The sequence below is a fragment of the Podarcis melisellensis genome (genome assembly GCF_964234715.1).
Source record: "Podarcis melisellensis genome assembly, chromosome: 8".
Taxonomy (NCBI): Eukaryota; Metazoa; Chordata; class Lepidosauria; order Squamata; family Lacertidae; genus Podarcis; species Podarcis melisellensis.
The window spans coordinates 39051573-39077618 of record NC_138540.1 but is presented as its reverse complement, the minus strand read 5'-3'; the positions used below and the strand labels follow the sequence as shown (position 1 = coordinate 39077618).

Sequence of the window (26046 nt, the reverse complement as noted above, 5' to 3'; positions counted from 1 at the left end):
TTTTTATTAATTTTACATATAATCACAATATGTAACATTGTATCCTCTTACTAAATCTTTTGGCCCAGCCAAGCCTAAATGACTTCCCTCCCTCCTGCCTAACAATTTACAAAATTACATTTTACATTTTTCAATTTCACTTTCTTTCCTATTCTTGTTATATCATTACTTAAAATATTAAATTACTCCACCCAAATCACCTTACAAATCTTCAGATAACCCTGCTAATGATGTTAATTGCTTACAGTTGTCTTTCAAATATAATATAAATTTGTTCCAGTCTTTTTGGAACACTTGATCTCGCTGGTTCCAGGTTCTTCCCATCAGTTTCGCCAGTTCTGCAAAGTCCATCATTTTCATCTGCCACTCTTCTTTAATCCCTCCTTCCTAACCAGGAGATGAAACCTGGGGAGGAGGAGGGCAAGGAAGGTACACACAGCAACATGACTTTTTCTCAGGCTAAAAAACCAGGATCAGCCTGGGATTGTTTTACATCCTAACCAGGCTGTATTGTTCCTCTTTGGATGCAAGCCATATCATGTTACATATTGTCTTACTCCGTGGATTTTATTGACAATAGGTTTATCCAGTGTAAGGTGTACAGATGAGTTGCCCCATAGAAATTAGTGGACATGACCCACATGGGCCCATTCATTTTAGTAGGCCTACAAACAAAAAATGCTTAGCTCATATTCTACAGTCTTATTTTCAACTTCTAAGCCCTTGAAAATGGGTAGGGTCAAAACTGAAATAATAAATCCCTTGGGGAGATAAATACATATATACCCACCAATATATTTCCTTCGGCATCTGTGTGCTTGAGTGCAAAGCCAGATATATTGGTGGGTGGGTGGGTGGGTGGGTGGGTGGTGGTTCTCCAGACTTAGATTCGTTGAATCTCTATTGTGTTTGCTTCATTTAACCATTTAGTAAAAAAAAAATTAAAAAAAATACTAGCCGGCACTGTGTGCATAGTGATCACTGGTTAAGAAACACTGTTTTGTTTTGTTTTTAAATCACAGGGCAAGCCCAATAGAAGACGAGGGACGTTTTGCTTTGGCAAGAAAAAGAAAAACACAGTTATCCTCTGTCCTGACAAAGTGATTGCCTCGAAACAAAATGTAACAGATTGAAAGAAACTGAAGTGGCAATGTGGAGAACAAAGCAATTGTGTTTCTTTTACTGCTGATTTGTGATTAATTTCTGTTTTAATTAAGCATTGTTAGAAGCTGTGAGATTCGCAGTGGCAAAATCCACTTGACACTCATAAAGGGTACAGGAAAACAAGGGTGTTCACATGAAAGTTGAAAGCCTTCTGTAAAGAAGAAAGGGACAAATGGGGCTGACTACTGAATGCTTTTTTTTGTCTTCAGTGCTAATTTCCTTTTGGAGCCTGGTTAGTGCATATAATAGAATTTGGCTAAAACAGGAGCCTTTTTCCCCCAGCCAGAACTCACCAGAACTCAGTTCTGGCACCTCTCAGGTGGGTGCCATTATAAGAGAACAAGGAGTTCCAGCACCTCTTTTTCTAGAAAAATAGAACAGGGGGCTTTTCCAGCAACACTTGTGTGAGCTGCTGCTCAGGATCTCCTCAGTGGTACTTCACCAATTACAATGTAAATATTTGCGACTGAATTCTTTCATACTTGCACATCCAGTTCCAAGCAAACCTCTGGCTATATAGGTTTTATGCTCTTGATTATTCTGGTTCCTTTCCTTGATGCACATTTGCTCATTTATATACTCTAGTCCTGTTGAGGCATTTGTCTGAATCCATTTGTGCTAGCCCATCTACTCAGTTTTATGAAAGACGTGCTTACCACCCTGGGCAACTTTGGAGGAAGGCTGCGAGAGAATTTTAATAAATAATAATGAAAGCAGGACACACACAAGCCCAAGCCTCAATATCCCTGTGCTCACTGGCTCCACTTCAGACCTCCCCATGCACAGGGACACCAGGAGTGAGTCTTGCATGTGTGACCCCAGCATTATACACCACAGCTTCAGGAGAGGAGTCCATAATTTCAAGGAGGATGTGGTGTGGGAGGGGTACATCCAAAATCCCAGGAACACATTTTGATGCCACCACCTCCACGGTCCAAGGCAGTTGAGCCACCTATGTCCTTGGAGTCCCAGGACTCCGACATTTGTGTATTGTGCTTCTATGGTAGTCTCTAGCCTGTACACTCCACGGAGCTGTCCACGGTCCTAATTAGTCCTGAACTTCTGTGGAAGCTCCCACTTGAGTTTGAAACACCATCTGACTGTCACCTCTGCTTGGAACAGAATTCCAGCAAAATCCCCTCCTCTTTGGCTCTGTTACCTCTTCCAACAGCAACTGTGCATAAGGGCTGGCAGGAATGTCTTGGGGTACATCATAGTGTGTGTCACATGAATTGTGGCCTTAATCCATTTTGCCTGCTGTTCTTTGTCTCTCTGTCTCTCCATCTCTCCTTTTAATAAGATTCATTTTGTTTTCTATTCGTGCAAAACAAATTCTAAAATTTGCACAACATACATTATAGCATTTCATATACATAATTTATCTTTGAAGCATATGGTTAGCTTTTTCCAGTAGTCAATGTAAGTATTCAATATTGAACAAAATCGTTATGTTCTCCTTTCCTATAAATATATAGTTAGTTTTGACATTATAGTCTGTTCCTCTAACTCCCCTACATTCAATTGATTGGATGATTCCAATACTTTCCATAACATATCTATGCTGCTACAATTATATATAGTATCAACCTTTGGTATGCCAAAGTTATTATCACAATCCTTGAGGTCCAGGTAGATGAAAAAGCCTTTGGATACCCTCAAAGCCCCAAGCCTACCTCTTACTCCAGAGGAGACAGTGAGTGTTCCTTCTTCCTAAAGAAGCTTGGGAGCTTGGCTACCATTGTGCATTTGTCGTATAATCACCATGAACACCTTGCTTCACCCTTAAGTCTCCCTTTATGATCCGTACCACCTCACTCCATGGCCTCCTTCCTTGCTTGTGGGTAATAATATAATAATAATTTATTATTTATACCCCGCCCATCTGGCTGAGTTTCCCCAGCCACTCTGGGCGGTTCCCAATCGAGTGTTAAAAACAATACAGTATTAAATATTAAAAACTTCCCTAAACAGGGCTGCCTTCAGATGTATTTTAAAGATAGGATAGCTGCTTATTTCCTTCACATCTAAAGGGAGGGCGTTCCACAGGGCGGGCACCACTACCGAGAAGGCCCTCTGTCTCATTCCCTGTAACCTCACTTCTTGCAATGAGGGAACCGCCAGAAGGCCTTCGGCGCTGGATCTCAGTGTCTGGGCTGAATGATGGGGATAGCTCAAGGGACCCAAATGGGCTTTGCTCCTGACCTCCTTTAGTGTTCCTGATCCCTGTCCTGTAAAGGCTAAGCTTGGGCAAAGGTAAGTAGAACTCATAGCCCAAGGCCAGTTTTAGACTCAAAGCAGACCCATTGAAATTAACTGGCATGACTAGATTAGGTATATTAATTTCTGTGGGTCTACTGTGAGAAGAGCTTAGTTCAATACAACCCCAAGTTCCTGGTGAAGTGCTCTCTCCAGTGGCGTAGGGTGGGTTGTCAGCACCCGGGGCAAGGCAAGTAATTTGCACCCCCTAACCCGTGGATTTGCGCCCCCTAACCCGTGGATTTGTGCCCCCTAACCCTAACCCCCAGATGTTGCGGCTGGTGTGGCCGCCCCCCCTGCACCCCCCATGCTACGCCACTAGCTCTCTCCACCCTCCAGTCTGTCTCTCCCTCTGTGTATCAGCAAGGGAGACAAAAGCAACCAATGTCTTCAAGTTACAAGAAAGGAGATTCCAACTAAGCATCAGGAATAACTTTATGATAGTAAGAACTGTTCGACCATGGAATGGACTCCCTTGGAAGGATATGGACTCTCTTTCCTTTGAGGTTTTAAAACGGGTTGGATGGTCATCTGTCATGGATGCCTTAGTTGAGATTCCTACATTGCAAGGAAGGGTTTGGATTAGATGACCCTTGGCCTACCTTCCTACTCTACAATTCTATGGTCCTATGATATCAGATAGCCTGCCATTGCCATGTGGTGTCATTTGCAGCCTGCTGATGTTTATATCTGGTTGAGCTGGGCCTGCCAATGCGCAGAGTCCAGCACCAGCGTCAGCTTCTATCAGCCTCTCACATAAGCATTATTTGTAAAGTTATTTTTGTAAAATAAAATTTTAATATTCACTATATTTCCAATACACTTCTAACCATTTTCCAGTAATAATATATATACCCACTCTCACCCTAAGGTTGCAGGGCAGGCTACAACAAATCACAATGTTTAACAACTGTTTATAACAACTTACAATTTATAATCACAGAGATAAGATGGAGTCTAAAAATATACAATAGTCCACAGTCCAAGGTCCAAAGTCAAAGGCCAAAGGTCAGGAAACAAGGTTCAGGGTCAGTCCAAGTCCAAAGTCAGGATGCAGTCCAGCATCACGCCTGAAGTAGAAACCTGTGATGGTCCAAGGAGAGGCTGCTCAACGGCTGCCAGTTGAGCAGACACAGCACCTCAGCTCTGCTGCCTTCTTATACTGTGCCTGCTGATTGCAGCATCTGGGCTTGAGGAGACATGTGACCCTCACCTGCTCTCAGCTTGCCCCAGCTGAGGAATCACATGCCTCCTTCCCCACCTGGCCAGCTAGTGAACTGGGCTGCAGGCCCTGGCCTGCCTCTTCCTGGAGTGCCCTGCCTGCTGTTCCCTACGTCTCAGGACCCACAGTGTTTGTGGGGACAGGGGCCTCTCTGGCTCTGGTGAGGTGTTCTGCTGCTCAGCTTCCTGTGCATTGGCCTCTGGTCATTCTCTGTCACTCTGTGAGTACTACCCACACCAACCTCTCCTTCCCCTTCCCCATCCTGCCCCCATGTGACCCAGTACGCGCTGCACCCCTCACCAGGATCCTCTTCCTTCTCTTCCTCCCTGTAGTCCTGCCAGTTCATGACACACACACACACCTCCCTCCCTCCCTTCCTTTCCAACTTACTTGACTTTAGGAGGCAGATATTTTATTCAGAATTTCTGGAGTTGTGTGCCACCTGGCCATCATTTGATGCACAGAAGCATTCTTAACACAAACCTTTCCCTACGCCTGGTGTTTGTTTATTGACTCCGCTGTGTGCGGATGGCCAGGGTCAGGTGGAAGAGAGATGCCTCTCTTTAGCGACTTTCATTAGATTGCAAAAGGGTTCCTTGCAAAATGAAGTTCACGACTTTGCCTGCATTTACTTTTCATCATCGCTGAAAGAATTGCAGTAAAATTGGTCCCCGGCACATGTGTGTCAGGCTAAATGGATTACGGGAGATACAGATCTGTTTGCCTGTCTGCACTTGCCTTTAGACAATATTCATCAATTTTACAAAAAGCTCTCAACTAAACATGGAGCCAATACAAATGTGAACCGCTCGAGGCAATGGGGCTCTTTTCTATATATAACAACAACAAAAAGCCAAAACAAAATCAGATCTAAAGGTGATTTTACATTAGCAGAATGAAATTGTTGGCAGAAAATGAAATCCTTTTATCATCTCACTAGGCTGAAGACGGAAGTAATAATCGGACATTCTTAAAAGTTTGCCGTAGAAAGCCCCTGGTTTTGGCTGGTGCAATTCTCAGTTCCCTATTCACACCCATGATCTCTTCTTGGCAGAGATTGAAATGAGGTCTTAGGTTCAGCTTGCCCATTTGGCATTCTGTTTGGGTTTGGTATTGCTGGAGGGGGGGATTGATTAAATTCACATTTAAAGGCAAACCTACCAAATTTGCTGTTTCCAAAGCAATATGTGAACCGAAACACACCCTCCTTCGAAATTTGCACATCACAGGCATGAGGATCCTTTGGTCCTCCAGATGTTGCTCCCACCAGCCCAAGCAAGTGTGACCAATGTCTAGGGATGTTGGGAATTGTAGTTCAGCAACATGGGAAGGGCTAAAGGTTCCTCTGACCTGAAAATTCACATTTTGGCCCTGCCAACTTTTGCCTTTGGTCCCACCCACTACTGACATGTAACCTCTTGAAGAGGGCATGTGACCCTTGGCCTGAAATATGTTTCCCACCCCAGTGCTAGGCATTTAGAAGACTGAGCTTACGTTCTACTAGGGATTAATTCATTCTTGACTTTCCCTCTCTGTAACTGTGTTTTGCTTCTATAAGTAATTCTGGGTATGGCTCAGGCTGGATTTTGGCCTCACCATAGCATGTTATGGATTTTCAGATACTTTATTCTCTGTCAACAATATTGATTCATTGCTTTGATTAGAGTAGGGAGAGAGGGGGGAGGAGAGAGAAAAGAATTTGATGTGTAGGATTTCCGTAATCTCTTATTACACTGAATAGGGTAATGCTACTGTGCTGAATGTTTCATTTCCTACAAACTTCCCTGCTTTAAAAACAAAACAAAACCAAGCCACAACTCATTGGTGTTTTTCATGCATATTGCCTTGATCAGTCAAACTACTTTTTAGCAGTAAGAAGAAAAGAAAAAATTTCATTTAGTTTGAATGCATTTGAAGCTTAAAATATTCTAGTGCTTTAACAACCGCAATGATTTGCTTTTAATATATTGGACAAGCAATGGCATAACTTTGAAACTAAGTGTGTCTGATGACTTGGGCTCCATTAAACACCCCCAGTAATTCTTAGAAAGCTTGGTTTTGCATGGTGGTATTAGTGTCTTTTCACTGTTTCTAAGGAGGTACAGATCAGCCTCTATATGGTGCTTCTCAGCTTCTGCTTTCATTTTGCCAAACACAACAGATGCATAAACGAAATGCCTAGCTTGGCTAAAGTCCTTGACTTATGAGTTTTTAATTAACTCTTTCATAAACATCACCATGTTTTTGACTGACTTCTTCGAGCTAGAAAGCATTGTTTGCATTTAAACCTTTATACCCCACTTTCCCATTTATTCATCCTCAAATGTGGAACAGATCAATGCTAAAATTTGTGTACCATATTCAGTGTGCTATGAAAGAGCTGAAGTGTGAATATGGAAAAGGGTTCAAGTTGAAGTAGGGGATAACTCTCAGTACACTTTAGTGAAGGCAAAACTGCAGTGGGACCAAAACTCATCAGCCATCAGATGATAGCCGCCATCTTTTCCCCCCAACAGACTCTGAGAACAATGCTATGTAATAACATAGCATCATGTATGGGAACTAATAGGTACCAAAAAAAGAAGAAGAAGAAGGTGTCCACTAGATAATTCTGGGAGCTGCATTTTATTTATTTACCCAGAAGCTTCGGGCAGAGTCATACTAAAATCCAATGTCATTCTCAGGGGCTGGTTGAAAGAAGTACCAAATAAGGGGCAGGTGAGTTTGGCCTCCTCCCCACCCTGAATTTCAGTCCCACACCCCTGAAAAACCTTGGCACACCATCCTCACTTCCATGTCATTCAGAGCGGGGGGGGGGAGGGTGTGTCTATGTTTGTGCAAAATAAAGGAGGCCATTTTGGGCTTGCATTAACACATCTCAGTCTAACAAACTCTGGCTTATCTCTGCATTAGCATGCATTGTTCTCAAATTTCCCAGAATCGCCTACTGTGTTCCAACGTACGAAATCCAAGACTTTGGTTTATTTCTGCAGCTCATGATCATTTCTATAGTTGCATCATTATATGTAGCACATGGATTTAGCAAGCCTTCATATTGCCTGCTTACAAGGATCTTACTAACATCTAGTAAATTTAATGACCTCTAATAAGAAGGGGAAATGAAATCCTGCCCAGAGAACTTAATAGAACTTGTAGCTTTTAAATGCATCTTGTCATTTTATGAGTACTTAAACCCTCAGGAAGCTGAAAGCTATGTACGGAGCCCTTGCTTTGTTTAAGTTAGCTACATGAAAAACAAATAGCTTATTTTTGTTTATTTTTTATTCCTTTAACCTCTAGGACTACCTGATAAAGCAGTCACTAAAGAACATTAAACATTATGTGGTTTCACTTGATAGAGGTACTGCAAGGCTCCAGCAGATTGCCATAGTGTAAATAATAATATAAAATCTAGAAAGATGTTGCAGTATGACCTACTTACTTTAAAGAGCTCACCCATATCCATACCCACTAACATCCCTCTCCAAAGGAATTCTATTGCCCACCCCCTACCAGCAAAAAAAAGGAAAAAAAGAAATACCAGTTGCAGGAAACCATAGGATGGGAGAGTGCTGTAGTGATCTGGTTCTGCCTGTGAGCTTTCCATATTGGGCATCCGGTTGGCCACTGTGAGAACAGGGTGCTGGAATGTATGGACCACTGCTCTGACTCAGCAGGCTCTTGCATTCTTGTACCTCCCATAAAGGAAGCCAAGTCAGTGAGAAGACCTAGTCGGGTAATATCACTGTTACTAAGAAGAGAGCCGTTGTCATAAATGTGCATATTACTAACCTTTATAGCTTGCCCCTCCCCATTCCAGACAATTGTAAGTTGCCAGGAATGCATAATAAAAATCAGTTCCATGGTAAGGAGAGCCAGTGTGGTCTAGTGGTTAAGAGCGGTAGTCTTGTAATCTGGGGAACCGGGTTCGCGTCTCCGCTCCTCCACATGCAGCTGCTGGGTGACCTTGGGCTAGTCACACTTCTCTGAAGTCTCTCAGCCCCATTTACATCACAGAGTGTTTGTTGTGGGGGAGGAAGGGAAAGGAGATTGTTAGCCGCTTTGAGACTCCTTAGGATAGTGATAAAGCAGGATATCAAATCCAAACTACTACTACTACTACTCTTCTTCTTCTTCTTCTTCTTCTTCTTCTTCTTCTTCTTCTTCTTCTTCTTCTTCTTCTTCTTCTTCTTCTTCTTCTTCTTCACATCAGGCATAGGGAAACTCAGCCCTCCAGATGTTTTGGGACTACAATTCCTTGACCACTGATCCTGTTAGCTAGGGATGATGGGAGTTGTAGTCCCAAAACATCTGGAGGACCAAGTTTGCCTATGCCTGCTTTACACAGATTGTCAGGGCTTACATAGAGTCATTGTGCAGCACTTCGCAAGCCCCGGAGATCAGCTGATACATTGGCAAAAATAAAAAAAATGCATTATATAGCAGACACTATTAAGTAAAATTGCATATAAAAATGTGTACAGTGGTAGAAGTTCTGTTTAAAAATGCTGATGAATTTCACGAGTGCTTCTTCTTTTTCTTTGAAATCACAAACCTCTGTAGAAATGTGAGGAATGGAATTTAAGACAAGAAAAATGAGACATGGAGGGAACTGAAATTGACAGATTCACCCATTCCTGCACTTCAACCAGCAATAATCTCAATTTATCCAGAGTCAAATTTGAGACCTGGATCTCTGCCCCTACAGTACTCAGCTTTGGTCCGATCCAGCAAGGCTCTTTCTATGTTCCTGTGTGCAGAACATCAGGAGGGTCATTTATAAAGCAAGCAGTGTCAGAGCTCAACATTGGCCTTCCATTATTTAATGGTTTCCTAATGCTGATCTCCTTCCCTTGCCAATGCCGGTCCTCTCGCACCTCCATTGTCTGTAGTTCAAAGTTACTTCTGCCTCCCTGGCTAATGGGGTCAGAACAGTTCCTTCGGTAATAGATTGCCAGTCCCTTGGGCACAAAGACTTTTGAGAGACAGGCCACAATGAGAAGACGGGCCGTTAAATAACATTTGATGCAGCTCAAGGGAATGATAATTACAGCGTTTAGTTACAATGATTCACGGAGGTAAGAACCACATTCCACAAGGCATGAGCTCTTCAACGACCTTTCCAAGAACATGGGTCAAAACCCATCCATTGTCTCTGAAGCAGGTAGATCGGGTCGCATCTGGGTAGGAGAAAAGGGGTCGGGGGACGGAAGGGGATCATTCTGCCCAGGCACTAAATTAAAAGACTAATGCCACATAAAAACACAAACTGGAGAATGAGGAATATCGGACGGGGGTTCAGCCTATATTCCAACATCTAGTTCTGGCCAAAGAAAGGAAATGCATTGAAACCAGAAACACCGACAAGGAAGCCATTTCCTTTCCATTATGCTGATTTGCCATAGATGATCATGTGATGTGACCTGACTCCTCTGAGTTAGGCTTGCCTAACAGTCTGAGCAACAGAGGTAGGAAACCTGGTTCCCTCCAGATATTCCTGTGCTCCAGCTCCCATCAGACACAGCCACCATGGTCGTCTGTAGTCCAAGGACATCTAGAGGCCCACAGGTTCCTCACCTCTGAACAAAGAGATGCTGGTACTCTCTGGTTACAAGTATCCTTCATCTTGCCGTATTTCCAACAGGAACCACATACAACATCTACAATTAGAGAGGCAGAGAACAGGAAGCATTTTTTCTCTCCTTGCAGTTGGGGATCCCACTGTAAGCCTTGTGGTACCCTATTTGTGGAGTTCCCAAATAGGAACACTTGTCGTCATCGTCATCCCCCAATTGATAATCTTGCAGTGTCGCCTGAAGATGCATCTGTTTGCTTGGGTTTTAGGGGATCAAGGGGATCTTGATCCTCACAGTTAATATTCTGGTCTGCTGAGTTATAGAAATTATTGTGCATTGACTCATGTTTGGATCCAGCCTCTTAGGCATGCTAGCCTGGGCACATAGTTGTCTTAATAATGGGCCCTTGCATTGCCTTCATACATGGGAGTGCCTGGCTTCTTCTTTACCTTTACCCTTTACCTTCTTTACCTTTAATATGTGTTAACTGTTTTTAATTTAAATTTAAGATTAATTTAATAAAATTTAAATTAAACAAATCTAAATTAAGAACAGATCTGCTGGTGAAGTACAGGTAATAATAACAACCAAAGCCCTATGCAAAAGCCAACTCAGTTCCACACAACTTCCTTAGAAGTGATGGGACTGGTAGAGTGGAAGGCAGGGAGCCCAACAGTAGGTGGAGCCAAAGATCCAATGGCATGCAGAGCCAGCAAATTCTAGTTTTGTCTCCATCCTCTTCCCAGTTGAGTTCTACAAAGGTAACACTGAGACTAAGCAGGAGGAAGGTGTCTGCCAGTACCAGCCATTGTACAGGTACCGGGGCTAGTTGTAATTAACAAGTTAATACCCGCCTCTGGGCTAGTTGTAATTCAGAAGGTAGGTGGGTGGTGGCTAGCTGAGCACAGACTGCTGTTGGTGGCACAGTGCCCCATTTTCCCCCACTGCTCTTTTAGAGGCCTCTGTGAAGCACTGATCAGCTTGGCACCTGCAATTTCTTGCACAGAACAAAATCTTCCTCCTTAGCTGCCTCTGCTGTCGTTGTCTGAATACCAACCAAATTCAAGACCCTAAATTTTCTTTCCTGCATCCCCTCTGGCTACAACTCATTTTGAATGTGAGTGCTTGGTGTTTACAAAGACAGATATTTCAAGCTCTAGATAGACTTCGACAGGAAAGAGTTATGTTATGCCAGAAGGTGATGGCTATATTGCTTTACTGATCAACACCCTCTGTTCTGGCAAACCCCAAAACGGTGGTTTTTTTATCCCTTGAAAAATTCTATGTCTTTATAAGGCTAAATCTCCTCACTTAACTTCCTTAACATTGAGCATTTGCTTTATATATATATAAAGTAAAACACGTCAAAGAAGAACCCAGGCAATAAGCCGCACATCACAAGGTAACAATGGGAACTGTCAGGATGAATATAGAACTTTTCTAACCTTTCTTGTTGTTGTCACCTCATATCTTTATTCATGCAACTCTGCCACCAGAGTTAGACTGTGTACACACCACACATTAGAAGCACATGACTTCCCAAAAAAACTCACGGGAACTTTGGTTTTTGAAGGGTGCTGAAAATTGAAAACTACAGTTCCAAGAATGCTTAGGGGGATCCATGTGCTTTAAATGTATGGCGTGAATGTGATACCTTTGAGGGGTGTCGCCTGGGAAGGGGTGTGGCCTGGGGGAAGCCATATGCGTTAAGTGTAGGGGGTTTCCACAGTCCTAAAGTGCGTATGAATGGCATATCCAAAGCTGAGGGCCTCTGTACACACTGAGCTCCCAGACTTTGGAACTCCCTTCCCTAGAGAAGTTAGGTTGTGCCCCTCCTTGTTTTATTCCAACAGGCCCTTGGGAACTGGTTGCTTTTTAAGGAAAGCGTTTTTAATAGGCAACATCAAGGCCTTGACTCACCTGTCTTATAGGCCTTTATCATTAACCTTGACTTGGAGGGCCTTCTTCTAGGCGACATGGCCACCCTAAATGTAAATATAGATCCTTTTACAAATCTGCTTTTGCTCTCTTCCAGGAGGCCAAACCTTCCCATTAGTGACATGGCACAGCTTAGCAGAAGAGCTTTGCAAGCATAAGGTCTCAGGTTCAATCCCTGGCATCTCCAAGTAGGTTTGGGAATGTCTCTCCTTTCAAACTGCTGCTGCCAGTCATGAAGTGGTATCCAGCCAACTTGTTCCATCAGCGCAAGGATTTCTGCTTGCACAATGGAGCTTTTCTCCCCCTTGCATGTGCCCACAAAATCTGGGGGATTCCACCAATGCTCTGGGGCTGATTTTTTGGGAGGGCATGGGGTGAGGAGAGGGGGAGAAGTTCTATTGCACAAGTGGAAATCCTTGTGTTGACAGAACAAGTCAGTTGGATAGCACCCAGGATAGATAACACTGAGATTGATGGACCAATGGTCTGACTCGATTTAAGACAACTCCCTGTGTTCACTAAAGGATCAGTGGTCACATGCGCTCTCCGACAGATCTAACTTGTCAGTCATGTGCAATAGCAAAATATCATTAAGTTTGCAATCCCCAGCTATCCTCTCTGGTAATTAGAAAGGCTCCTGCAAGTAGATGTAACCTTATCTGTTTATCTAAGGCAGAATCTTTATGGTAATTTTCGAGGCAGAATCCAATAGCTTCGCAAGGCAAGCCACTGAGGAAGCATGAGATCTATAATTACTGAAACTGCCAGGTAATTGCTGTTTAGTGCTTATTTATAGAACATATTCTTAGGGATACCTCCAGGGCTTTTTTTCTATATACATTTTAAATGAAATGGCCTATAAAAGAAAATACATTTCTGTATTAAAGAGTAATGAAAATGTATCTCACCCCCCCCCCTTTTGCTTCAGTGTTTTCATTACTTAAAAGGCCCCTGTGTTATTATTTTTACAGAGACATACAACACGGGATATAAGGGGGGGGCAGTGGTAAAATAAGTAAATGAGGAAGGCCAAACCAGTGCTTAGAACCCTATATAAAGCCATATATATATATATTTTAAAAAATAAAAACTGACATTCAGTTGGAGGTATTTTGAAATCTTCCCTTTCTTTCTTTTTCTTTCCTGCTGGTGCTCCGCTCTGCCACGAATCTCTGAAGACAAGCCCATCCACAGCAGAGTCGAGCGAAATTCAAGTTTTCTGTGTTGTATGTCAGGGTTGAGGACAACTTGTCAGCTCTGCCACTGTCAGGTTTTATCTTCAAATATGACAGGCAATTTGTTCGGGGAACTCTCGTGAATGACAAGATAGAGCGGGGTTGTAAAACATGGCACCTGTGTGGTAGGCCCTGCGTTTGTGGACGTCAAAGGCGATTGTTTTCTTTTGCTATTAGCCCATTGACGCTGAACAATTTAAGGGAAGGGCCATAGCTCAGTGGCAAAGCACCTGCTTTGCATGCAGAAGGTCCTCAGTTTAATCCCTGGCATCTCCAGGTCAGACTGGGAAAGACTTTCTGACTCTGCATAAGGCAACATCTGATGTTTACTTCCCATGTTCCTATTTTAGAAAGAGGAGTTTTGGCTCAGTTATAGGGCACCAGGTTCCAATATTCAACCCATGGTATCTCTAGGTAGGGTTGGGGGAAGAACTCCTGCCTACAACCTTAGACAGCTTATGTGAGATAATGTAAACAGCACTGAGATATTGTAGACCAAGGTGAGTCAACATGACACCATCTGGAAGTTGTTAGGGTACAATTCCCATCATCCATCACCAGTGGCCATGCTGGCTGGGGCTGATGGGAGTTGGAGTCCAACAACAGTTGGAGGACGCCATCTTGACTACCCATTTGTTTGTTTCAACAATTTATATACCGCTTCATAGAACGTTTTGAGACTTTTTCATTTAGAGAAAAGGCAAGTAAGAACTGCCATGACAAAAATTTATAAAATTATGCATGGCATGAAGAAAGTGGATACAGAAAAGATTTCCTGCTACACTCATAACACTAGAACACATGGGCATCCAATGAACAAGGTATAAGAAAGGACTTCTCCATGCACTGCAGAGTTAAACAATGGAACTCGCTCCCACAGGAGGCAGTGATGACCACCAAGTTGGATGGCTTTAAAAGAGGCTTAGAGAAATTCATGGAACAGAGAGGTATCAATGGCTGCTATCCGTGATGGCTATGCTCTGCCTTCATGGATGGAGGTGGTATGAATGCCAGTTGCTGGAAACCACAGGAGGGGAGAGTGCACTTCTGCATGGGTCCTGCTTGCAGGTTTTCCAGAGGCATCTGGTTGGCCACTGTGAGAACAGGATGCTGGACTAGATGGGCCATTGGGCTGATCCAGCAGGATCATCTCATGGTGCCTCTGACGTTTTGGAACAGGAATGCCATTCCCCTCGCATGAGGATTCTCCCTGGTTTTGCATGCAGAGCTCTCAGTGTGTTGAAGCTCACAGAGGGCGGGTCAACCATCCTGATCTCTGGTTAATCAGCATCCCAAGATGGCAAAGCATTGCTTTCCACCACCCCTTTCTCTTTTTGCCTTGAATGACAGCTTGACCATCTGTGATATGTTAACTCCATAATGGAATCTAACTCAAAGGGCTTTTAAAAACAAGGAGAAAGATTTTATTGTGGCTAATAGTGATGGATGGATGGGACAGTCACGTGGAAGGGCATAAATCTTCTTAGCTGTGCCTAGTGCTAAAATATAAGCTAGTGCAATGGCACTGGGATCTCATGTACCTAAGCCTCAGAGGCAGATGGGGGAAAGGTTTTTAGACCTCATCTGCATTAGGAGGCCAGAGAAACGCTCAATGAAGTCACTTTGAATGCCAATCAGTGATAATGTGCTCTGAAACAGAGTATCGCTCTCCATGGTCGTGGGGGTGACCCTCAACAGGAGAGAAAATGAGAGAGATGGAGGGAGGGAGACTCTTAGGGCTGCATTGTATCTTTTTTATGTAGACCCAAAGTATTCTTTTAAAAGAGCACCTGAAAATGGAACGCATGGATGAATCTGGAAGGGCACATTATGCCAGCATTATTCCCATCCCCAGTCTGGTGCCTTACAGTTGTTTTGGACTACAACTCCCATAGGTAAAGGTAAAGGTACCCCTGCCCGTACGGGCCAGTCTTGACAGACTCTAGGATTGTGCACTCATCTCACTCTATAGGCCGGGAGCCAGCGCTGTCCGCAGACACTTCTGGGTCACGTGGCCAGCGTGACAAGCTGCATCTGGCAAGCCAGCGCAGCACACAGAACGCCGTTTACCTTCCCGCTAGTAAGTGGTCCCTATTTATCTACTTGCACCCGGGGGTGCTTTCGAACTGCTAGGTTGGCAGGTGCTGGGACCGAGCGACGGGAGCGCACCCCGCCGCGGGGATTCGAACTGCCGACCTTTCGATCGGCAAGTCCTAGGCACTGAGGCTTTTACTCACAGTGCCACCCGCATCCCTACAACTCCCATAAGCTCCAGTATTTGGGCTACAACTGAGGAAGGGTCATAGCTCAGTGGCTGAGCATCTACTCTGCATGCAGAGGCTCCCGTGTGTAATACAGTGGTACCTCAGGTACCTCCCGTGTGTAATACAGTGGTACCTCAATCTTTCTTCACGGAGAACTCTGGGAATTGCAGCTCTGGGAAAAGAATAGGGAAGCTCTGAACAGCAAACTACAGTTCCCATAATTATTTGGGGGAAGTCATGACTGTTTAAAGTACAGTGGTACCTCGGGTTAAGTACTTAATTCGTTCCGGAGGCCCGTTCTTAACCTGAAACTGTTCTTAACCTGAAGCACCACTTTAGCTAATGGGGCCTCCTGCTGCCGCGCCGCCAGAGCACAATTTCTGTTCTCATCCTGAAGCAAAGTTCTTAACCTGAAGCGCTATTTCTGGGTTAGTGGAGTCTGTAACCTGAAGCGTATGTAACCTGAAGTGTGTGTAACCCGAGGTACCCCTGTATCTATCTGGCATCTCCAGGTAACACTGAGAGATGTTCCTATCTGAGATACTGGAGAGCTACTTACAGTCAGTGCTGAACTAGACGGAGCAATGGTCTACTCAGTGCAATGCAGCTTCTTATCTTCCTACACAGAGATGTTCTGCTCTCTGGCACATTGGAGTGTCTGCTGGAGGGCTTCAGAAGGATGACTGTTAACCAGAGCACTTATCTCCTTAACTAAAGTGGACATGTATTTTAATATGTAATTTTAATTTATAATGAATATTTTTAATGCCTGCTTTTATTTATATTTTGAAAAAAAAGGAGGAGGAGGAGGAGGAGGAGGAGGAGGAGGAGGAGGAGGAGAAGAAGAAGAAGAAGAAGAAGAAGAAGAAGAAGAAGAAGAAGAAGAAGAAGAAGAAGAAGAAGAAGAAGAAGAAGAAGAAGAAGAAGAAGAAGTTAGCTTGTTTTTAACCCTGGTTAATGTCTGTTTGATTTTATGGAAAATGTGAAGAGTGCTGTAAATAAAATGAATACTAAATCAGTGTTGCATCCAGTGTGTGTACCATCTGTGTACCTGCGCATGAATCATCTGAGCTGTGCACTCGTACATATGCTTATTCACACGTAACATCCGACCAGGGTACAATCTGTGTACACCATGGTTGAGCTGTACAAACTTGCAAATTTAACACATGTGCAGAGACAGCTTCTGCCTGTGTTCAGTATAATGTGTGAACAAACCTAAGCTGGGATAGCTCTGTCAGTAGAGCATAAGACTGTTAATCTCAGGGTTGTGGGTTTGAGTTCCATGCTGGGCAAAATATTCCTGCATTGCAGGGGGTTGTACTAGATCAGTGTTTCCCAACCTTGGGCCTCCAGCTGTTTTTGAACTACAATTCCCATCATCCCTGACCACTGGTCTTGCTAGCTAGGGATTATGGGAGTTGTAGGCCAAAAACATCTGGAGGCCCAAGGTTGGGAAACACTGTACTAGATGACCCTCAGGGTCTCTTCCAACTCTACCATACTATGATTCTATGATTCTAATTGGCTCATAAGAACCACCTGCTGGGTCAGGCCAAAGGGGGTCCATCTAGTCCAGAGTCCTGTTTTCACAGTGTCCAACCAGATGCCTACGGGGAGCACACAAGTAACCCTTGAGTGCAGCAGTGCTCTGCCCTTCTGCAGCTCCAGCAGCTGGCATTCAGGAGAACACAGCCATCAGGGCTAGAAGCCACTCATAGCCTTATCCTCCATGAATTTTTCTAATCCTCTTTTAAAGCCACCCACCCAAAGCTGGCTCATAGCACACTTGCTGGACTCACAGCCCATTCCTTTGTCCCTGGGCTTGCCAATTCAGAGCCAGCCTGGCAGCAAGGGCTTAGTCTAGGTCCCCTAGTCTAAGGAAATTTCATTGGGGGAAATGAAGGTGCTTTCTCCCCGTTGATGCAGCCTGGGGGTCCCCTACAACATGGGGAGGAAGAGGAGAGATGTGCGTACCCAGATACCAAAAAGGTGGGCGCCTATTATTTATTTATTTATTGCTAGTCTTCTATTAATATTTAGTTGTCTCACTCAATTAATGTTTAATGACAGAATCCAATTCAGGCAGGAGTGGAGTCTTTGCAATATAGGAAAAAGCTCCGGGTGAAATTGGCACTTTATTTATTTTTCGTTCATCTCCCGATTGTAGTTCTTCTCAGCTCCAATCGGGGAGGTGAGTTGCGGAGCCTAAAGTGCCCTCTGGCTATTGTTGTCGAAGGCACTGCTCACACTCCTCGACTGCCATGCCGGCTCTGGGAAATTGGCATGCTTTTGTATATTAAAAACGGAACACCTTCTTCCCTTGGAGGGGAAGAAAGAAAGAAAAGAGAGAGACTCTCAACTCCAACTTGACTTTCTCTGTGTCACGCTTGCTAGGAAGACAGCTGCTTTGACAGGCAATTTTGCTTTTGATGTTTGCCGTGTTGGAAGAAGCTTGGTAATGGAAAAGTGGAGAATCATATCCCAGCCTTGATCTACCGGTATGTAAGTATCCGCTTTAAAAAAAATGTTAGGATTCCAAACAGTAACTCATTTCAAGGGAAGGGAAACTATGAACTGGGGATTTGCTGTTTATTATCAAGTTAAGGCCCTATTGCTTGCTGAAAAGTCACACTCTCCATTTTGGAAATGGCCACAATTTAGTGTCAGGGTTCAGCACGGACTTTGAATCTTCCCAGATGATGGGCAATAAGAATTGGGACCTCCAGCAGATCTCCACATTGCCAACAACTTGGATGAGTTATCAGATCTAGACATCTCTGCTGAAGAACTTGAAATCCTCATGCCAGCTGCCCAGGTGCCTGGTTGGCACTCAGGAGACCCTGCAACCTCCCCCCAGGGCCACAGGAGAAGAGGAGATGGTGAGGCAGAGCTGTCGCCCAAGTGCCTGACTAGCCACCCAGGAGGATTCTCAGGAAGTACGTGGAGGTGCCTCTTTGATCAGGGTGTAGCTGAGGTCCAGGAAGGGGTGGAGCCTCCGGCTGCTGTATAATCTCCCATTCTGAGTTGCTTCATTGTCCAGCCTTCCTGAACAGGGCAAATGGACTACATACAGCATATGCTTTGCATGCAAAAGTTCCCCGCTTCAATCCCTTGTATCTTTAGGTAGGGCTGGAAAAGATTCCTGCCCAAAACTCTGGAGAGCCATTCTAAGGAACTACTACCAGTTTGTGTAGACAAAACCGAGCTAGGCAGACCATTGGTGGACCAATGAAGCAGTTTGCTATGTTCCCCTGCTATTACAATTTTTGCTTTCCAGTGCTGGTCAGATGAGATCCGATTAGGGTATACCCAGGGGGCAAGTTGCCCTGAGGCCCATTACAGAAGTAAGTGCCAAGATTGCAACCTGGCTGCCTTAGCCTATGTTCAGTTAGCAAGACATTTAAGCAAAGATGCATGTGGTGGAAAAGCTTCTGCATGACTGTAGCAGCTAACAGTTCTGACAGAGATCACCCTTCCAACACTTTCCCTCAGAGCTACTGCTGCCGTTCCTCCCATGTTCCTCCACCTGTGCTTATTGCTGACACTTGAAACATGGGTGACCAGTAAGCACATTTGGAATTTTGAGAAATTTCTCAGCATCACCTGCTCAGGTTGCGTATCGTCTGCAATGACAGCAGTGCCTTTGATTGGGTGGTGGCTTTGAGGGCAAGATTGAGGGCACAAGGAGAAGATGACAGAAGATGAGATGGTTGGACAGTGTTCTCAAAGCTACTAACATGAGTTTGACCAAACTGTGGGAGGCAGTGGAAGATAGGAGTGCTTGGCGTGCTCTGGTCCATGGGGTCACAAAGAGTCGGACACGACTAAATGGCTAAACAACAACAACAACTTATGAGCAACCCTTGTAAAAATGATGAGGATTGATACAGACTTGCCTCTCTGGCTGGAGCTGATGGGAGTTGTAGTTCTGGAAAATCTAGAGGGCCAAAGGTTCTCCACCTGTGGCTTAGACAAATTCATGGAAGCTAAAACTATTGATGGCTTTAGCCGTGACAGCTTTATTCTGCCTCCACTATCAGAGGCACTATGCCTCTGAACATCAGTTGCTGGGAATCACAGGTGGGGGGAGGGCTGCTTTCGGGCTTCACACTAGCACCGGGTTGGGCACTAGAACAGGAAGCTGGACTAGATGGGCTACTGGCCTGATCCAGCAGATCCCTCCTTATGTTCTCTCTCCCCTTGCTCACATAATACTCATTCCACTCCATCTCCTCTGCTGATGCCCGTGGCACCTCACTTTCTCTCCTCTATTCACTTCATGTCCCTCCCTCTAGTTTTCCAGATCACTCCCCTTTCCTTCCTACCCTCTTGGGCGCTCCACATTCTCCACTCAGGTGTTGCCCTGAGCCTTGAAATCCTATAAAGTCGAAGGAAGAACTGGGAAAGAGCTTCCTCTTTCATTTATTTGCAGTTCTCAAGGAGGGGTAAGGTAACCACTCTTGCCATCTTAAGAAGGGACAGTAAGTGGCAGGACTCAGATGCTTTACAGGTTTCAGGAGAAGTCCTCAAAAGGTGCCACTGCACCCATGGGTGCTATGATGGCAACCCCAGGAATAACAACAAAGACAGCAGCAGGTGAGCAATTGAATGACGAGCAGCTGATGGAAGAGGGCTTTCTGCTTATGGCTGGGAGCAGCTGTTGGAATTTAGCTGCTACAGTCACTTAGAGGCTGCCCATTGCATAAAGCCTCATTCCCAGGTGCTTGTGCACACCTTAAAAGTAAACACACTTTTTATTCACAGATTGCAAGATGTCTGTATTACTGAGTTTCAAGGTATGGTAGCATTTTAATTTTATTTTGTTTTAAATGCCTGTAGGTAGTTTTGCTCTTAGATTGGTCTCCCAGATCAGCTGCTGCTACTTTCTCTGAAATCAATAAAACTTGACAGCGAAAAAAAATGTAATCTGTAATTTACAAGCAGTGTGGCAAGATTAGATTTGATCTCCATCGCGTTTGAATAATCTGTGGATATTTATATTAGGATAAGTGGGAATGGCAAATTGCTTTTGTTGTTCCTTTCAGGTGTTGTCATTGTGTTTGCCAAAGCCTGAGGGGGAAAGTGAGAACAATGTTAATTACTGTCACTTTCACCGTGTTGTGGGTCTATTGGTAATAAGCGACAAGGCTTTTGCTTATTGCTCTTTTCCCTTATATTTCATTAAAGAGGGCCTCCCCTCCACACACACACACACACCTCCCTCTTCATTTCCTGCAGCTCTCAATGAAATCAAAGGAATAGCTGTCAAAATATTGGCTCAGCAACAGCTTTACAAATTAATCCCATTGCTTGATACCTGTAAACAAAGCTTGAAATCCATAATTGGCGCTTCAAATGGTAATTAACTTATTAAGATTGCACCGGCAGTTTTGAGTGTGCAAAATGGCAGCAGGTGTGCAGGATCGTTAGGAATGTCCTGCGCTCAAATGCGCCTCTGAGTCTTCCTCTCTTTAGTTTCACGCTGCCAGCTGCCAATTTGATTGGTTAAGTAGTCAGAGGAGGTGGGGGTAGCTGGTTTCGGGAAGGGTTTGGGGGGGAGGGTGCTGGAGAGAGAAGCTGCAACAATATTCTTTCTTTTGGATTGATGTGTTTATTACTTTTTGTGACAGTCGATCCCAAGGCAGATGTTCAATATAGAAACAAGCTGCTACGGAGGCGAGCAAAAGAGAGAGGGGTGGTGTCGGCGCAGGAAATTGGGAAAGTTATCATAAGCACGGAGTTGTTATTGAAGATTTTGCTCCGAGCATTTGTAGCTGTTGTGTTATATATACTCTTCCGCAGACAGTAATCTAACAGGGAATTATTGAAAGCTGGCTGCCAATATCTTTAAATTGCACTGTGTGCTCTGGAGCTGCTGCGGAAACAGGCTGGGCCAGTGCCCAGGAAAAGAGAGGAAGGGGGGAAGCAAAGGAAAAAAGGACAGAGATGTTTTTGCCTACGTGGGGCATAAGGTGATCAAAGATCAGGGCCGGCGCAAGACATTTTGCAGCCTGAGGCAAAGGACAAGGTAGTACCTGGTGTTCTTCTTCCAGCTCCAATTACATGTACAGAAGCTGAATGAACTGGCAGTTCAGTCTTACTTTAAACACTAGCAATGGAACAGCATCTTCAGCTACACCTAAGAGCAACAGGTGAGGATAAGGCACACCACCTCTCTGATGGGGGGACAGCTAGGCAGGATGTTCCCAGCATCCTCTGCCTGCCATTGCTGCCACACTCTGCTAATGTTTGGACCAGTCCTGCAAATGATGTTAAGGAAGGGCAGGACTTTGAGATGGTTGTAAAAGATAAAAAGGAAAATGATTATCAATTACTACTACATTTGCACATTGGAATCCAATGCATGATGCATAAAAGGACCTATGACACACTAAACAATGGTTTAGTGGTGGGGGGGAAATAGACTGCACTGCTTTAGGTACTGTTGGACTCTCATCAGCTCTGGCCATCAGCTCAAGCTGATGGGAGTTGGACTTTGACATCATCTGGAGGGCCACAGGTCAGCCACTCTCAGTTTAGTGTTACAGCCTGACACAGCCTCCATCAGAAGTGGCCCAAGGAAATCTAGGTCTATACAAGATTCCATCCCCTTTCCATTAGTCCATTCATTTTCATTGCTAAAAGATCTTCATTTAATCATTAATGGAGTGGAGGATTTGTTTCATTGTTCATTCATTAACTTGGCATTTGTTTCATTACTCACATTCATGTTCATTTTTAGCCTCTCGTTAACATTTTTTTAAGGCTGCTGGTGTCAGTGGAAGCAGCAAGCTTTGTTTCTGCAGCACGGCTGTCATTCCAGAATCCTTTATTTTTATGGGGTATTTGAGGGTTAAATTATGGGCATTATGAAAACAAAACAAAACAAAACCCTAGCGTACCCAACAGGGTTGGGGGAGAAACTACATCCATAATTTGCACTTCCTACAACTGCATGAAGCAAAATCCTTTGAAATTCGCACTTCCTTGAATTTTGCAATGCAGTTTTCCCACCCAAGCGTGGCTACAAAAATATTTGTATTCGGGGAAACTGAGAATAAATGGCACATTTTTTTTTGCAGATAACATACAAAAATTCATTGTATTTGGGGAAATGTCTTGCAAAAACAGGTATAGTAGGAGGCAAAAGTTGACAGGAAAGACTTTTCCCCCCTACCAGATGCCCTGGATGGTGCCTCTCAATCAGTGTAGATTGGGGTGGGGAAACTGTTATTGGGTTTCAACCCCCATTACCCCTAGCCCGCATGGCCAATGGTTAGAGTTTATGGGAATTGAACTCCATATCTGGAGGACTACAGGTTCCCTGCCCCTTAGCTGAGGCAATGGCCTGATTCAGGATAAAGGCAGTTTCCTGTCTTCCCCGGTGGGATTAGTACCTGCTATTCAAATATGTTAGCAGAGTTTCACCAGTGGAATTTCTGCCTGCTGCCCAGCTTTTAAAGGCATGGGAACAATTTCAGGAATAAGGCATCGACCCTCCTAAGAGCCATTTAGGGCTTCCGGTTGATATATGATAGCAGCAGGTGTGTGAGTGAACATTCGTCGATGACTGGTCCAACTCTGGGAATCTGCTTGGGTGTATTGAGAACATAGGATGCTGCCTGGTACTAAGTTACACGATTAGTCCATATAGTTCAGTATTGTGTCTAGATGGAAGCGGTTCTCCTGGGTTTCAGGCAGGCTTTTTCAGCCCTACTGGGAGATGCCACTGGGGACTGAACCCTGGGACCTTCTGCATGCAAAGCAGATGCTCTGAGGTATGGCCCCTCCCTGCTATTATTTGGCCAAGAGCTCTAAAGTGCAGACAGGGCAACCATCACCCAGCCTGCTGTCGGCCAATGTTTGCTGACACATTAAGGTGAACACACACATGGCTCGGCAGTCATGCAGTAGCCTGGGACTTTTACAATTATACGGTTTCTATCTGCAGAGCTTAGCCTAGAATCAGGCTGCTTTCCCTTTAGCTCCCAACTAAATATTAAGGACCTCATCACCTTACTTAGATAAACATAGGGATCTTTCAACCTTTCTGGCTGGAAGGGAGCCCAGACGTTTCATAATATTATTTCTCCTGTACAGCAGAGTTGGAAATATTGTTTGGAGTGATCAACTTTGCCTCAGCGGGTCAGGGCTGATGTTCTTTTTATACAGCTCTTTAATATAAGCAATATTCTCTCTGGCCCCTGACTCATAAGGCTGCCGTTTCCCTTTCAAAGCGTAAATTAAAGTGATGTCACCAGGGGTCATTAATGGACTTAGGAGTGTCAATATGGGGGCCATTGAGTCCCACCTGTTTAATATTAAAAAATGAAGTCAATAAGTGTGATGCCCTTAATATACCGGGGGCTTTCCCCCAAAACCAGTGAGACACTGTGAGGTGTGTTTAAGCTTAGGAGATGAGATGGAACTGATGACAGGGTTTGCTTCTGTCTGCCTTGAAAAATTCCATGCCTGTAGTTAAAGGTCAAAAAAAGCTCTCAGCAAGCCTTTCAAAAAATACTTAGGCTGCAATCCTACCCCCACTTACCTGGAAATAAACCCCATTGAATTCAACAGGAATTATTTCTGAGCAGACATGGTTAAGCAGGCAGCCTAAAGCTAGTGGGTTTTTTTTCCTTCTTCTTCATTTCAGCCCTCATTATCTGGATCTAGATACAAATGAAAGCTGGCCAAAATTTCTCAGAAGACTGTTTTTTTCCCTGAGAAAGTTTTTGGGACTTTTTTCCTTATACCCTCCTCATAAGAAGGACCCTTTACAGATTTTTTTTCCTGGAGACTCTCCATCATTTTGGGGAGGGGGAGGAGGAAACTTCTATTTCACTGACCCTAAAGTTCCATTACCTGTTGTATTATGGAATTGTGGCTTTTTGATGGATATACTTCCATGTCGTGCTAAATTTCAAGCAGCAGGAAAGAAGTGTATGGCAGGATGCTGCCCCAAATGTTATTGCGGGAAATTACAGTGCAAAACTCCCAAGGCTTTCCAAGTTAATGAGGTTGCAAATGGATTCCCCCCCCCCCACACCCCTGGAAAAATCAAACATGGAAGTGAGTGCTAAACATCCACTAAATTCCACTAGATTTCCAAAAGTGGCTTTTACAACATATGAATAATCACATAAAAAGCAGGAATGATCAGAGAAGGAAATGCTAGGAAAACAGAAAAAATGCTATCTGAATGTAGATTAAGTCATACTCAGAGTAGACCCACTGAAATCAGTTAACACAACTAAAATACATACATTGTATTCAGTGGGTCTGATCTGAATATGACAAAGTTGGATATATTTATGAGAGATCTCTTCCTTTTTAGAGTGGAAATGAAAGGTTTCAATACTGCTCAGCTGTCTACTGAAAAGACAACACAAGCTTGCAATTTCGATACCCACATCTTGGAGCCCAGACCTGACAATCCAATTCAAAAGCATCACTAAATAACTTAATCAATGCTGCTAAATTAGCAGAGAGGCAAGCTTTGACACCATGTTCCATGTTTATGGTTATCATTTTCAATAAACTTTGAAATGGCTTTACGGGTGTCTGGAAAAAGGTGCCTTATGAAAATGGTTTTTATAATCAGTGATATTTTGCATTAAGACGTGACAGACCCCAAATTTCCCCTTTCACTGATTCCCCACCCAGGTGTCGTAAGTGCCCATGATCTCTTGATTGACACTCGCCAAATAGCTTTCTATATTGGCCTTGGAATAATTGAGATGTCAAATAACTTCAAGCTTGGCTCATTGATTCCATAAGGGACCTTGAATAAATGTTTTGAATATTGGGGCAGGTGCGGTGGGGGTGGGTGGGGGAGCAGAATAGAGTCTGGAGGAAGTAAATATTAATTCTCTTTGTTAGAAAAAAAAAACCCAGACCTGGTAGAGAGGATCTATATTTGATTGCGTATGTGGCAGTGAAGACTCCGACACTGATTGGCTGAGCTGCTGTGAGCACACAGAACATTCCACTGAGTGAAGGGGCTCAGAATGGTGGAAGGGAAAGTTGTCACTTTGGCTGGGCTTAACATTAGTCCAAACTAACAAAATCAGGTCCCAAGAAGTATTGTCCCAAAGCAAGAAGAAGAACATGCAACTTCTCTGCATGGAGAAGTTGGGTGATGTCCTCACCCAAAAGGAAGGCAGTGCCCAACCTGGTGATAAAAGAATAAATGATTAATGGAGGGAGTTGCACCCCAAGATTGGAAAAGAGGTGGTAAGGGAACACCTAGCTACATTAAATGAATTCAAATCTCTAGGGTCTGATCAGAACAGGATGCTGGACTAGATGGGCCAGCAGCCCTCTTATCTTCTGTGGCCCAAATACCAGCAGTGGGTGGGGCCAGAGGCAAATGTAGGGCAGCAATTAAT

At 44.1% G+C, this 26046-nt stretch overlaps 1 protein-coding gene across 1 annotated transcript in view; it reads left to right on the top strand.

Annotated features, from left to right (window-relative positions):
• FTO (FTO alpha-ketoglutarate dependent dioxygenase) overlaps window positions 1–12342 on the top strand; it is a 252999-nt gene extending 240657 nt beyond the window's left edge. The window contains exon 9 of the mRNA XM_081924062.1: window positions 12254–12342. Coding sequence (XP_081780188.1) covers window positions 12254–12314 — 61 coding nt within the window. The 3' untranslated portion in view covers window positions 12315–12342. The remainder of the gene's footprint in view (window positions 1–12253) is intronic.
• The last annotated feature ends 13704 nt before the right edge of the window (window positions 12343–26046 follow it).